This window comes from Triturus cristatus, chromosome 2_1 (genome assembly GCF_964204655.1).
Source record: "Triturus cristatus chromosome 2_1, aTriCri1.1, whole genome shotgun sequence".
NCBI lineage: Eukaryota > Metazoa > Chordata > Amphibia > Caudata > Salamandridae > Triturus > Triturus cristatus.
The window spans coordinates 894925111-894939794 of NC_140581.1; the positions used below are offsets into that span (position 1 = coordinate 894925111).

The following is a 14684-nucleotide window of genomic DNA, read 5'->3' on the forward strand; positions in this document are numbered from 1 at the left end:
AAATTTAAGAGGTTCTCACTACCAGGACATGCAAAGATTGAACGTGCGTGTCCAACTTTTTATGTACACTGCACCCTGCCCTATGGGCTGCTTAGTGCCTACCCTAGCGGTGACCTATGTGTATTAAAAGAAAAGTTTATTTTGCCAGGTAGAAATGGTGGTTTAAAACTGCACAGACAGGCTGCAATGGCAGGCCTGAGACATATGTAAAAGGCTACATAAATTGGTGGCACAATAAGTGCTGCAGACCCACTAGTAGCTTTTAATTTACAGGTACTCGGTACATGTAGTACCACTTTACTAGAGATTTACAAGTAAATTAAACATGCCAATTTGGTTTAAGACAATTTGACCATGTTTAGAAGATGGGGCACAAGCACTTTGGTACTGTTTAGCAGTGGTAAAGTGCACAGAGTCATAAAAGCCAACAAAAACTGGGTCAGCACACAGGAGGGTGAATGCAAAAAGCTCGGAGTTGACCCTGCTGAGAGGGCCAAGTCAAACAAATCTCACCAGCCTTCTTGCCAGCGATCAGCATGCAGACCACCTGCTCCCAGGTGCCTTGTATTCTGTGCTGGCAGTCATTCAGACCTTTCCACTATGCCGAGGAAGTCTAAAAACTGTTACTGTGGAGGAATAGGGGAGTGTTGTATACAGAATCTGTTTTGGGTCTGTCCAAGTTTCAGGTAAAGTTGAGCAACTTTCATGAAAATCCTATTTTGGGCACGTTTACAAAAACTGTATGTTCAACAATGAATTAGAAAGATTGGCTCAGTGCTGTGAAGAGGACTTCTTGCTAGTACCTTTCATGAGTGGACTTATAAATACCAGTTTTAGATTTAAAAGCGGGAGAGGTGACTGCTCTAGCCTATACAGCAAGTGATCACTTAGAAATGTTTTTACTACAGAGAATGTTAACCACATGTTTGGTTGGTATCCACTCTAGATATTTATGCACCCAGACCTTCCTGCTTCCAAGAAATTCATAGAGGTGACTTAACTAATGTTAGAAGCATGCTTTTAAGCATATCCAAAAGGTTTATTTTGACATATGAGTTAGTGCAACGTGTGTCCTTCATCAGGGCTTCAGAGACTATGCTTTTAAAGATGGATGACTGCAAGTGCTCTCTGCAGCCCACAGGTAGCATCTGTTATTTATGCCACTGATGTATTTCTTTGCTACTATTCTGTGGGGCCTTACCGAAAAAAATTCAGTTATTTGAGTTCGGGTTAGCCAATTATTTATCATGCTTAGGGGGGAGTCAGAAGAGCCCACCTGGAGGTGTTTAGCAATCTCCCTGTGCCTAGAGCCCAAAACTGTCAGTAAATCCAATCAAAAAAACTTGGGTAACCATGCAAAAAAATGGCTTGGAGGTTGGTATTGGCATATGGAGTGGGTCCAAAACTGCCAGTTAGTCCAATCAAAAAAAACATGGGTAAACATGCAAAAAGATGGGTTATTGGTTGCTATTGGGATAAGGAGTGGGAGGGTTAAAGACCAGTCTTTCTAGTGTTTCAGAAAAGATTGAAAAGAGGGAAATCGAACATTAATTAGAGGAAGTGTGGGGTCATTGGGACAAGAAAGGGAGAAATTGTATGGTCTGTTTAGAGGCTGAAAGGTGATCCTGGAGGTTTGGAGCGGACTGTCTGGAAGTAAAAGGAATTAGTAAGTGTGCATTTAAGGGTGGAGAGGAAGAGGCTGCAATGGTCTGCCACATTTAGATAGCCGAGTTCCGCGAAGATTTCAATTTTTATGTGAAAGACGCAGCCAGCAGCATACTATTGACTCCGAGCTCACACGCCAGAGGTTAGTTTTCTTCGCTAGATTTTGGGATTGTGTAGTAAACGGGCACCACCGTCCGAGTATTCGCTTAAATTAATTTTAACTTATCCTTGCATGCATACAGAATTGGATTAATTAACCTTGTAGTTATCGGTTACAATCAGACAATGGCCATGACCAGGTCTGCGTGATTTTTGACGAACCCTACATTGTAGGCAGAACTAACCATTACCGCTCTCCGAGCATGGTACGCCAGAGGTGAGTGATTTTAACCCTTCACAACCTACATATTCACACGGTGGTGAGTTGGTCTCGCAGTCTTTTACCCTTACCGTTCTTTACATTGCATTATCTTTTGAACACAGATTGACGGGGAGCTAGTGTGCCCCTGACACTACTTGAATACTGAAAACTTTATTGAAAACTTTAATGAATCCATTAGACCCATGACATTACATGTAGGAACCTAATCTCTATAATCATTATCCTTCTGGACCTGTCCATGTATTGCTTCACTAACAAGTCCTCCTGATTTATGATGGGAGGAATATTCCTTCACCTCCAGTACATTTTGAATCCTTTCAAGCCCGGGTGGGCTCCTTGACCAAATAGGCTGTCCATTCATTGCACTTCCTGAGTCACTTCAGAAGGTGAGCTCATTCTCTTGGCTTCACTTTTCAATACTTTTTCATGCACACACCGATTTTCTAAAATTAGACATATTTTTCTTTTCTGAACAGGCCATACACAACTGTTTCTTTGTCCTGAAGAAGACCCCACAGTGATGTTATTGCTACTCACACGTAACAACGGGTTGAAACGTCGACTTTCATGATCAAGCATTGTTGCCCAACAATACCCATGCAATATAGGAGGTGTGGCTAGGGTTCTTTTGTTGCTAGGAATATAACCCTATCGTAAAGATAAATTGATGTTTCATGTTTTTTGTATAGATTTTGTAGTGTCCTGATGTGTACAGTCACAATCTATCACCTTTGTATGTCACTATTGTAAATAATTACGTGTTTGTTGTGTATGTTGGATATGTTGTCTTGTCAATTTGTTTAAATTACATCTGTTTCAGTGTTGTGCTATTTATTTTGTTTAGAGTCCCACCTTTAGGGGGACAAAAGAGAAAAAATGTTAAGGTGGCAGAACCACTGTTCATATACCGTGCTTATCCCCAGGTTCTACGCATTACTGGGTTACTCCATTGAGATTATCTATCAACATTTAGATAGGCATGTGGGTGCTCCTTTTCCAAATGGTGGTGGTGATGGTGGTGATTGACCTTGGTTTATGGATGAAGGTTAGAGGGTATAAAGAACTGGAGAGAGTAATGTTATAGTCTGTAACCAGGGCTTTGTTGTTGACAGATGGGGATCCTTTGGGTTATGCAGGGCCCTCTGATTTATTTAGGGCACAGATGGTTGAAATCTAACAGTTTTGTGGATGGCTTAGCATGCATTTACGTTTCACACAATGTAGAACATTTTTACATTGAATTCACTGCCATAAATAAACCATCTGTAAACTCAATGCAGCACAAGTCATATGATGCTTATTGAAGAACATTGATTGGTCGTGCAATTCATCAGTTTTCAGCAACTGGTAAACAGATGTCTGACTCTGCGTTTCGTTGTATAGAAATATACAATAGAACGCTGCAAGGTTAATGACGACAAATCGTCACACCTCGTTCTCCCAGTGCTGGGAAGCTGTTGTTTTGTTGGATGTGGCTGTTGAATACATTAAAGAATTAACAATTTAAAGAGACCACGCAACGGTTATAACCGTTGCCAACTTATTTTCGAAAACTCTCCCGAAACAGTATTGTGGCCTATTTTTAATGAGTAAAATTGGAAGCTCTTAAAATCATTACAAACGACAACTGTATTGCATGAGACAAGGTTTATGCGAGCCAGTGATGGGATTGTCATCTGCTATTTGTGGCTAGTCACATTTATTGTATTCCGTCGCCAAGCCTGCCTGCCCAGCACAGATTACCGAAGCGAGCCGCGCGCAGCCTCTGCCAGCGTGCACTGCACTTGAGATGAAATATGTGTCTGACTTAAGGCGTGGGAAATGTTCCAAGATTTTGTGCATTTCTCACAAATGTGATGGAACTGAACGTTTACCAAAGGTTTTCCTTGTTGGCAGGTGGAGTGGATACAGCAGCAGGTGGTTAAAAGGAGGATAAAGAGGGATTATAAGGCTGGTGGCAGCCAGTCTCCGTTTTTCAACGACCCCAAGTGGCCAAGTATGTGGTACATGGTGAGTATGCTCATTGCCCCTTTTCCTGAAATGTGTCTATGGTGGTTTCCTTAATGGTGCTGCGTGTCCATCAAGCGCAAAAAATGCCTTTTTAACTCTTATGAACACATCTATATCCGGAACAGATATCACTGACTGTATCACAAAGCATTTGTTTTTCTAAGTGTAGGTTTTTTTGCAACTTTGAATGGCATACAATTTAGAAAACTTTATTGTGCACTATTTAGGCATAACAAAACACAGACTCGTGCTTTGTGGTGTTCCATAGGTCAGTAAGATGGTGTACGTGCATGTCTCAGATTTAAAAGACACCAGGCCAGCTCGACCTTTTATCCTTCCTAAGTCGATAAAATGTTTAAAAAGTATTATCTGCATTGCCTGTTGCCTACTAAAGCTACCCTATGAACTACTATTATATGGTGAAATTAATACACTGTTTCTCATTGACCTCTTCGCCTTCGTGGATTTTGGACATCTTGGTACAAAACAGCACTAGCAAAGCCAACAGGTTTTACAGCTGAAGCCTCTTGATTTCGCACATGCTTGTAAATGTATTCTTTCTATGTTCTACTTCTACTGACAAAAAGACAGGGAAGAAACTTATAAACGCTACGTGGTATTTTTAAATGAGGGCATTGTAAGCCCAACACAGCATTTAAATATCTGGGGAATTCGGTTTCCTGCTATTCAAAGATAGTTTGGTCATATTTGTTTAGTGCCTCACACTTTAACCTTGTTATAACCCATAATATAGTCCACAGGGGCCATAAACATCAGTGGGGGCAGAATCCCTTTCTTGAGTCACAGAATCTATTTTATCATCGTATACCTGATTCGGTCACCGAACATTCTGCCAGTGTGGTTGAATTTCCATGTGAGAATTCCAGTATAGAGTTAAGTTTGTGGGGGGGTGGGGATGGGGATGGGTTTTTTGGTTGGGTCTCAGGTTTGCAGATATTTCTCGACAATTTAGGTACTTTTTCCAACTTACCCCCAATAGACTTGCAAATGTACTCTTATCAAAGAGAATATGTTCCCAAGCTGGGAAAGCGAAGGGAATTCTGCCAGAGTTCGTAAGGGTGTAGAGAAGAGAGAGCACAAGAATACATTTCGTACCAAAGAAAAAAAAAATCTATTTTTTTTATGTCCACCTGTTTCTTTGTCACATTTCTGCATGCGGAAATGTACAGTTACATTTCTGGTTGCATAAATACTTAGGAATTTGAATATTTATGGCTATCTGTAACTCATGTAGACATTCCGATTTTTCTCAGGTTTATACATAATTAGGTTGAAAAATTAGTCCAAATGTATGAATTAACCACTTTGTCTGCATTCGAATGAAGTTTTGTGAAATGAGCACTTGGTGTCCACATTGGTCTCCATCCAGAAATATCCAATAAAGAAGGTGCCTCTCTAGTATGTTGTTTCCACTGTGCAGACATACACGGCTTGCATGGGTGCTCCGTTGCAAGACAAAACCAACTCTGCTGGTAATTTAGCATCATTAATGTTGTATACAGTCATAATTCATCAACCCCTTTCTATATATTACTTTTATTCCAGTTTGATTCGGTGTGTCGTGTAAGTTGTGATAAGCGTTGTGTTTCAAGGGTGGTCTCCAGGGTCAATAACATATATTTATAATAACCGGGAAATGAATCATAATTCATTTTCTTTCTCTTGTCTCGTACCTTTTCACCTGCCCACGTCATGCCGAGAAGAGGGCCTCGGGCAGTCTTAAGGCATTACATTTCAAGGAATGTTCCAGTGGTGCACTCACCGAAGTAATACCCACACTCGAAAATCGAGAATGCTTCACTGTTAATTAGGTTTTGGTTTTTGTTGATTTCCTTCCCTTTAGCGGCCAAATTATATTTCTGGTAAAATTTCAGCTGACACTAGCGCCTTCCAACAAGCAGTTGGAAAGCAAAGCCTATGCTTCCCTGGGCATAATGAAGACACTGCAGTATGCCGTGTATTCTCCATTGACTGAGATGGTTTCACGCATGGTTTGTACTAGCAGAAATACCTCCAACACGGGCACTGTAAAATACCAGAGGGTGCATCAGCAAAGCATGGAAGGTCGTTGTGTGAAAGGCAGAGAATAGAATAGTTGAGGCACATGCACAATATCAATATCAAGAGATTAGGAATGTGGCTACCCTACAAGGTAGACCACATTGAAGGTCTGTATACAAGCCTGTAGTATAGAAACCCTGCCGCTGTCTTGCTCATCATAATTCCCTCTTACCTGAACTTGGCAAGAGACGAGCTTCTGTTCCCATACCTAATAGTAAGAAGAATCATTGAGGAAGGGAGATATTATGTAATACATGATCAAAAGATAAATAGAATTCCCCCACACTAAGAGCTCACCATGTCAGGCTGCTTGACATGGTAAAATGAATCCATGCAGTCTTTCATAATTGACACCAAATAACATTGAAAGGAAATTATCTGTTTGAAATATGGGCATTAGCAAAGACAAACTGCCATGGGCTCTGCATAGCTATGCACTGTGTTTAGAAGAATTTTCCAGGAAATGTGAAGCACAGTTAAGTCATGGATTCTGTCTTGGGGAAACTTTGTTTTACACTGTTGGACTACTAGACACGTGCACTTCTCTTTATTTCTTTACTACTAGTAGTAAGTAATAGAAGCCTGAACTCCACTGATCCTCATAAACTCTAGGAGATAATGGCTAAAAGTTGTGCCAACAGGAACAATTATGAGGATTAAAGATATGCTGTACTGTCCACTTCTGTTGGAAAAGTACCTGGTGGTTTGTGACCCAGGGTCCTCTCGTACATTCTACCTGACACATTTTCTTTCGAACCTTAATGCGTGTTTTAGGTTATTCTTAGAAAACCAATTTAGCAACTAACATTCAGCAAACGGAAAGCATGGGAGGGGGAATCAGTGCTTCAAGTACTGACAAATGCAACTAAATCAATTAAACTCTGAGACAGTCTAACTGCTCCAGACCTTCTGAAAACGTTGACACATTCTCAGTCCTATAGTACAGTTGGAACTTGTTTAATTTGCTGGCATGGAGGCATATGTTCTAATGATCCCACTAAGCATTCTGAAATTCCTGGACGTTTATATTCTGAGTAAAAATATCATTTAAGAAAGTGGACTAGCACAACATTCTCAGCATTGATTTTAAAACCGACATCTCAATGCCTAAGAAGGTCTTGGCGATGCATCCCACAAATGGAAATGATTAGATCTCCTAAACAAACGTGGGTATCGTTCTAGCCTCAAAGTGTGAATTCAAATGTATGAATCCCTATCCATACCTCAGTAGTATGTTGGATTCACTGTTGGCCTTCCTCAATCGAATCTACAGTGATGGTCACATTTTGTGGACTTAGTGGCTATCCAAATTTGTATGTCGTTTTCAACCAAGCACACCTTTTGTGTAAAGGTCCAGGTTATGTAATGTAAAGTAAATTTGATTATTTTACAGTTCTATGTGGTTGTACCAATCATATTACAATATTTGTTTCCACCACAATTACAAAAAACATTACAGAAATCTGGAGTTTTATTCTTAACCAAAGCTTTAATGCAATTTCAATGGGGCAGAGGTATCCGATTCTTGGTTAGGTGCTGAGGTGGTGCCTGTTTTTAAAAATGGTGATCAGGGGGATTAATCAAACTACAGGTCAATAAGCCTCATAGATATATCACAGACGTTGTTCTCTAGGCACCTGTTCGAGAGACTGAAAGCTTGGATCCAAATAGTCACCACTGCAAGCTAGGTTTAGAGCAAATGCAAGTACTACAGATCACATTTTAAAATGTATTTTAATTCTTTGGAAGTATGTGACTTTCAGGAAAGAACACATTCATGTAGTATTTGTTGAGCTATGCACAGCCTTTGCACTTATCCCTAGAGAGAATTTGTGGATGGCATTAGGGCAAATGGGAGTTCCAGTATTCTCATTGCACACCATAATAAGACTTTACAAAAATAACTATGCCCAAATAAGTTGAGGCCAGAACGGCTAACTGACCAAACGTATTGGGGTGGATAGGGGACTATGTCAAGTTTGTGTCTTGGCGCCTACCCTGTTCACCCTATACTTAAATGGGTTGATAGTCATTGGATAATTGCATTGGTGACCGCCTCCCCCCCTTTCATCCCCACATAATTACTGGCCAGAATATATTGTCATTACTATTCGCTTTCTTAGTTTCTAAATCCCCTGTGGGATTTCAGAATCTATTGAATCTATTTTCCTTTTCCTGGAGAAAATTTGGGTTGGAAATGCATTTAGCAAAAATGAAATTTGTGACCTTCAACACTCATAGCTCCTTTAAAGGTAAGATTAAGTTGGGTGACGCATATTTGGAACAGGTGAAACAATTTGATTATCTGAGGGTCCTGTTCACTAATACTTTATCATGGTCCCTACAAATAATCAAGAGGCAGGAGGCCCTACAGCACGTGGAGTGTGTGATTTCTAAAAGGTTGAGGAACTCAAATTTTAGCCCCAGAAATCTACAGGGCAAAAGGCACTGCGGCAGCCTTGTATGGTACTGCATTATGGGGAGTGCCTAACACTGGCGGCATTGAAATCATAGAGAACAGTTTTATGAGAACTGTTTTCCCTCTCCCTCGTAATGCTTCCCTAACCCCTATCGTTTAGATCTTGGTCTGACAAATATATTGCATGTGGCTGCATTCAGACCCCAGGCTTTTTGGGCCATACTATGGACCAATGACTCTCCATTGTGTTTGCCTGAATCAATTGCTGAGATAATGCTTTAGACACCAAAGGGGAAATACCCTGGTTCAAACATGTCATGAAGTGGATATACAGTCTGGGGATGCCTGCGTTATGGACTAACCCTGGAGGGATATCGCAAAAATCTTTCCATCCTAAAGAAAAGGTATTGGGACTACATTAATCCCCAGTAGGTATGCCGTGCCCATGTTGGTGAGTTAACAAGCAGATTTCTGGACTCTAAAGATAGAATGATCCATGAGGATTTTCTTAATTGCCTACAACCACCTGAGGCAAGATCCCTGTATCTAAAGTTCAGGTTTGGCATTTTATCACTTGATGAACTCTGCAGCAGATGAGTGGGAAGTTCTACTTCCCCAAACCGTCCTTTTGCTCAGATAGTCCTGAATCTTTGGACCACTTCTTGTTTTCTGTTCCAAATACTTTACCATCAGAAAGGTGTGGTTGTACTTGATTTGTCGCACTTTTTCTTTGAGGCACCTAAAGGTGGCTGTTAGAATTTTAAGGAGTGTTACTACACCATGGCTACAGTTTGCTGTGCCTAAATATTTGTTGTACACCTGGTGGCATGAAGGTAAAACAGTGTATCTGTATCAGGGATATTAGTTGGCTTCTGATGCACATAATATAATGCTGATTGTTCCTTTGTGCATAAATCTATGGAGATTATAGATGTATTGTTGTTATTTAAAGCACATGCACTTTATAGAATTAGTGTCACTAAAATGGGAAATATTGTTGTTAATCCCTAAGCACACACATTTTATTCGAACCAGGGCATTACTAATGGTCTTTCCATAACTGTTTATTTTCCTCTCCGCCTTATCAGCTTAAACAATGCGCATGCAGTCCCAGGATTATCAATTGTTTTTATGAGTATTATGAAGTATATTGAGTTTTATTGCTTTTTATAGTTTGTTTTTAGGGATATTATTGTTTTTAAAAAGATTGTACTTTAGATGTACATTTATGAATAAAGAATTATTACAAAAACAGTGCTTGATTTGTGCTTTACTAATTCCCAAGTATTCTAAAATATCTGCTCAGTTAATTTACAGACAATATCATTTTGTTGTTTACTAGAAAAAAAGCTTTCCTTTCCAACCCGAGTATCCAGCAAGATTGTCCCCTAAATCTTAACACTTAAAACTCATCAAAAGAAAGGTAAACACTAAGCTCCTTGGAATACTGAGCCTGACATTTGACTATCTTTCAATGCACAGCAAAAGTGACAAGCTAAGAACAAAATGTAAATGCCTGTTTACCGAAAGCAAGCACTCTTGGAAGAATACAAGGAGTGATGTCAATCAGGCTATGCTCCACTGCAGGGGCAAAGACTTGCTGGACAGCCTAAAACTAATATATCCAGCAAATAGAAAGTAAGCAAATGCGAGTTACAGGCCACAAAGCCAATTGTAAGCAATGGACAGAATGCATTCCCAGGGAAGTTTTCAGAATTTTTAGAAGTATTTTCGCAAAACCAGACCGCTAAGCTGAACGGTAGACTTCGACCTAAAAAGGGTTATCCTATTTGCACATTTTAATCCCGGGACGTGAGCGAAGGGTCACATAGGTCTCAGTATTAACCTAATCTTCCTCTAACACTAGGAAGTAAATAAATGTGAAGATAGTCTGTAGATGACCAGAAACGTATTCTGCTGTACTCCAAAGTTTAGAACATTGTTAGGGAATACAACATTCTGTCTCAAATTTCCTTGTGTAAAATAGCTTAAAACAAAGGAACAGACAAAAGGAGCACGGTCTCTGATGAAAATGCAGTACTTTCATACTTTGGCTAAGTTTCTAATTAAGCAAATGAACCTGAATTATTTTTTAACAATATAGTTGTTCCAGCAGATGAACATTTATTTATTTCATTTGAGTGCACAACAGATGGTGTGTCACATTAAATGGAGAAATGCATCGGACACCCTCCTCCACTGCACGACCATATCAAATTGCAGTTTCTATTCCATGGTGCATACCATATACTTCCATAATAGAGGGTAATTCACACCCTGGGCAAGTGTGTGGACTGCTTGTTCTCTGCATGGCAGCCAAGAGGCTCATTTATTAGGCAACATGTACAACATACGTCCAACATGTTACTTATTTGTTCCAATCTTGATAATTCGTTTAGGGAATGTGCTCACCTGAATGTTGATGTTCCATAATTCTATCAATGAAAACCACAAGTTGACTTTATACATTTTGAAGGAATTGCACATTTCTTTTTTCTTGTTATTGGAGATATGGCCCTGAAAGTGCATATCATTTGCAACTAGATAGACTATGATGATTCAAAATGATATTTGCTTGGATTGATCGCATTCGCCTAAAGCAGAAATTAATCATTTTAGCAAAGATAGTTTAAATTTCGTTGCAGGCAGCTAAACTCAAAATCAAGTTTGCATTTTGTTAAGGTTTCAGCTCAGGAAAGGAAATACAACCTTGCAGTAGGCAATCAGACAGTTTTTGGCGTGTCTGATGATTGACAGCATGAACTAGTGACGTTCAGAAATACAAAGTCTGACACTACTCTATAGACTCGCGTACACCAAGATCTAGGAATCCTGCATCAATAAGGTAAGTCCGCTTACATACGGCGTCACAAAAAGGGATAGCAAAGGGCTCTATAGCTGCTTGTACCAGCAGCTATGGCTCTATTGCTTAGAGGATTTGGAGTGCCATAGGCAAAAAAAATACATTTTAACTTGCATTAATAATACTTGTGTTTTTCCTGACACAATCTCTTATTCGGAAGGTAGAATATGTTAAGTTACTTTGCATTTGTGTAACATCATTAACCATTTTTATGTGCAGGCGTAGGATGAATCTACCTAACCCCAAGAGACCTAGGGAGATTTCATAAATAAATTGACTTAAATTGTTCTTTTCTGGGGGTTACAAATTTTTCTCTTAAATGAGAAGGGCCCTTTTATTGCAAACATCAAAGGCTTACATCAAACATAGTTACAGGATGTTTCACTTTTGAATACACAACATGACCTAAGTAATAAATCGCTCCGGGGCACACATTTTTACGCTAATTAATGAAACCGCTTTTTAAAATTTTGTTTAGAGGTTGTTTTGTGTGTTAACAAATTCAACTTGACGCGCTTAAGCTATCTACCAGCAGTGTGGACCATGAAGTATCCTCTGCTTATTTGGAGTATGTCCACAGTGGGTGTAATTGAAAACCCAGTAGTGTTATAGTATGTTTAAGTGCTATTTTACCCACCTTAATAGCCGAGTAGGAGGGAAACAGGCCCACTCAGGGAGGTCAGGAATCCGAGACATCTCACATCCTCTTCTCCTACAATGGGCTGGAAGAAAATTGTTACGTGGAGCAATATGCAAGTGGGGGGGTATGTAAGAGGAAAATGGCATATTAGCAGAGTGGAGGATGCATGTCTTTTGGCTCTTGCATTTGAGTTACTGCCTGATTGTTTGCATGATTATAAAACCATGCATGAACTTATATCTGCAAAACCAGTAACGAGAATCTGTATTTCTGTTTATTTTAATTATATTTTTTACCAAGCAGGTAATAGCAGTTTTAATGACTGTTCCCTACTTTCGGATCTTAGAAGCTTTGTTTTAGGAGATGCGATCTGGAACAGGTTCCTTCATTGAAAATAAAAATAATGCGAGTGCTATCTTGGAGTGAAGCTCCACCTCGAATACAGTATTGGGTATCTCTCCCCCATGGATTTTCCCTCCATTGTTCATGTGCTTCTCAACTGAGCAATTGAACAGTACCCCTTTTTTCTCCCCAACATGAATCTTAAACATAGTGAACCTATTACGTGAGACTCCCTCCACTTCTAAAAACTATTGACCTCCACGATGGTAACCGGACTCGTAACAGCACACCGCATTGGGTCTAGGAGCGAACTGTATGAATGAATGAAGGAGCTAATTTGTAGAGTGCACAGCCACTCCTGGGAGTTTCCCGATGCTAAAGAATAATTGTACCGAAATAACATTCAGGCCAAAGTGAATAACCAGGTTTAAGGTTTCTTTCCGAAAAGATGGTTAGAGCTCTAAGTTCGAAAATCAACAATGAGGTGGTTCCTGGCTTTCGTGGCCGGATAGGAAAAGGAGTTGCCTCCTTTCCGTGCTTGCGTAATCTTTGGCGTCACCACAATTGAATACTTGGAAGACTAAAGAACTCTTAAAGGAGAGCAATGCTGCAACCTGGCCGAAAGGTACTAAGGGCCATAGTGCCAGAACCACTGTTTTGAAAAGCATTCTCTTTACTGGCAGCTACTGCAGCACTCTTTTTTTTTTTTTTTTTTAAAACCGTTTTTATTGCAGAACAATAGGATAATCCGCTTACATACATAATGACCCTGCACCGCAAATGCCAGTGCCGTTTCCTTTCTTGGCCCTAAGGCTTCCATACACCGCTTGTAAGCCCACATCCCAGAGGCCGGGCAGCGATAACATTTAGGTCAGTATACGTAACCCTATGTCAACCTGTACAGTTGTATATATCATTATGGGATGTCTACGTTCCGCTTTTAAGTTTTCTCCCCCCCTTCCCCCCCACCCAGTCATTCCCCCTCCCCAGTCCCTATCCCCCTATCTCCCTCCCTCTCCACCCTCCAGTGCCCTCGCCTACGACTGGTCTCGGCCTTGATATGTAGTCTTGGATACGTATCAGAAATAAATGACTATCTACTGTGTGTGTGTGGGTGGAACTGTCCGGAGATCATCATCAGGATCAGAGGGCTCCACTTCCTCCTCAACCGCGCTGTTGCGCAGGGCCTGCACCAACACTTCCCACTCTGTGGCCGTCTCTAGCGCCCTATCATCTGCCCTATGGCTCGCCAGTTGATATCTAAGTGTACTTTCACTTGCCGCCCATTTCTGCAGTTCCTTAATCCACCTCCTATGTGTGGGGCCCACCTTCGACTTCCAGAGTCTCGTCACTTCCCTCTTTGCCAAGAGGAGGCCCATATCTATGAATCTACTTGTGGTCTTGTTTTTGGGCGTGTGGGGAAACCAGTGTAGGACACAGACCGCCTTGCTATATTGCAAGTCTCTGTCCGTTACCTCAGCCAGTGTCTCGCCCACTTCCCGCCAGTATTCGCGCAGGTGAGGGCAGTCCCATAGCATATGACCTAGCTCTGCTCCTATTGCGCCGCATCTAGGGCACGCCGCATCGTCCGCTCCGAAATATTTCCCAATTTTACCTGGTGTGAGGTAGGCCCTGTGGAGGATATAAAAGTGTATCAACTGGAAGCGTGCGTTCCTTGTGCTCTTCCTGGCCCTTCTCACTATGCCCGCCCACGTAGTGTCAGGGATCTCGGTTTGTAAGTCCAGTTCCCATTTCGCCTTCAGCGCCGCCATCTGCTGTAAGGTTTCGCGCATCATTCTGGAGTACAGACAAGCCACTGCTTTGTAGGTGCCAGCAGACATCATGGTGTATTGGCAAGCCGCAGATGTGGTGGGCTCGAGGAGCCCCTCTCCCCAGTGCTCCTGTATCGCTCCAGTCATTGCCGCGTGCATCAGATAGTCTCCCCTCGGAAGATCAAACCGCTCCTGCAGGGTTTGATAAGGGAGCAACGCTCCCTCCTCGTACAAGTCGCCCAACATTTGTAGGCCCGCCTCCTCCCACACCTGTAATCCCGACCAATCTCCTCCGTGCGGGAGCGCCATCACCATACCCAGCAGTATCTCCGGCGCATACGGGGGCCGCAATCCCGCTCGACGCTGCGATCTCTGATGACCAGCCTCTGCTGCAGCATGATATACGCCAGCACATGGCGGGGGGTGCCTTCCTCTCTGTCCTGCTCCGGTCCCCGATATACTCTTGCCACCTCCTGTGTGAAGATCTGCAGCTGCGCCGTCAGATAGTA

The 14684-nt window shown here is 41.4% G+C and overlaps 1 protein-coding gene across 1 annotated transcript in view; it reads left to right on the forward strand.

Moving 5' to 3' along the window:
* The window catches only part of PCSK5 (proprotein convertase subtilisin/kexin type 5), a 1432234-nt gene that overhangs the window by 252639 nt on the left and 1164911 nt on the right, over positions 1 to 14684 (forward strand). The window contains exon 3 of the mRNA XM_085633086.1: positions 3944 to 4057. Coding sequence (XP_085489212.1) covers positions 3944 to 4057 — 114 coding nt within the window. The remainder of the gene's footprint in view (positions 1 to 3943; positions 4058 to 14684) is intronic.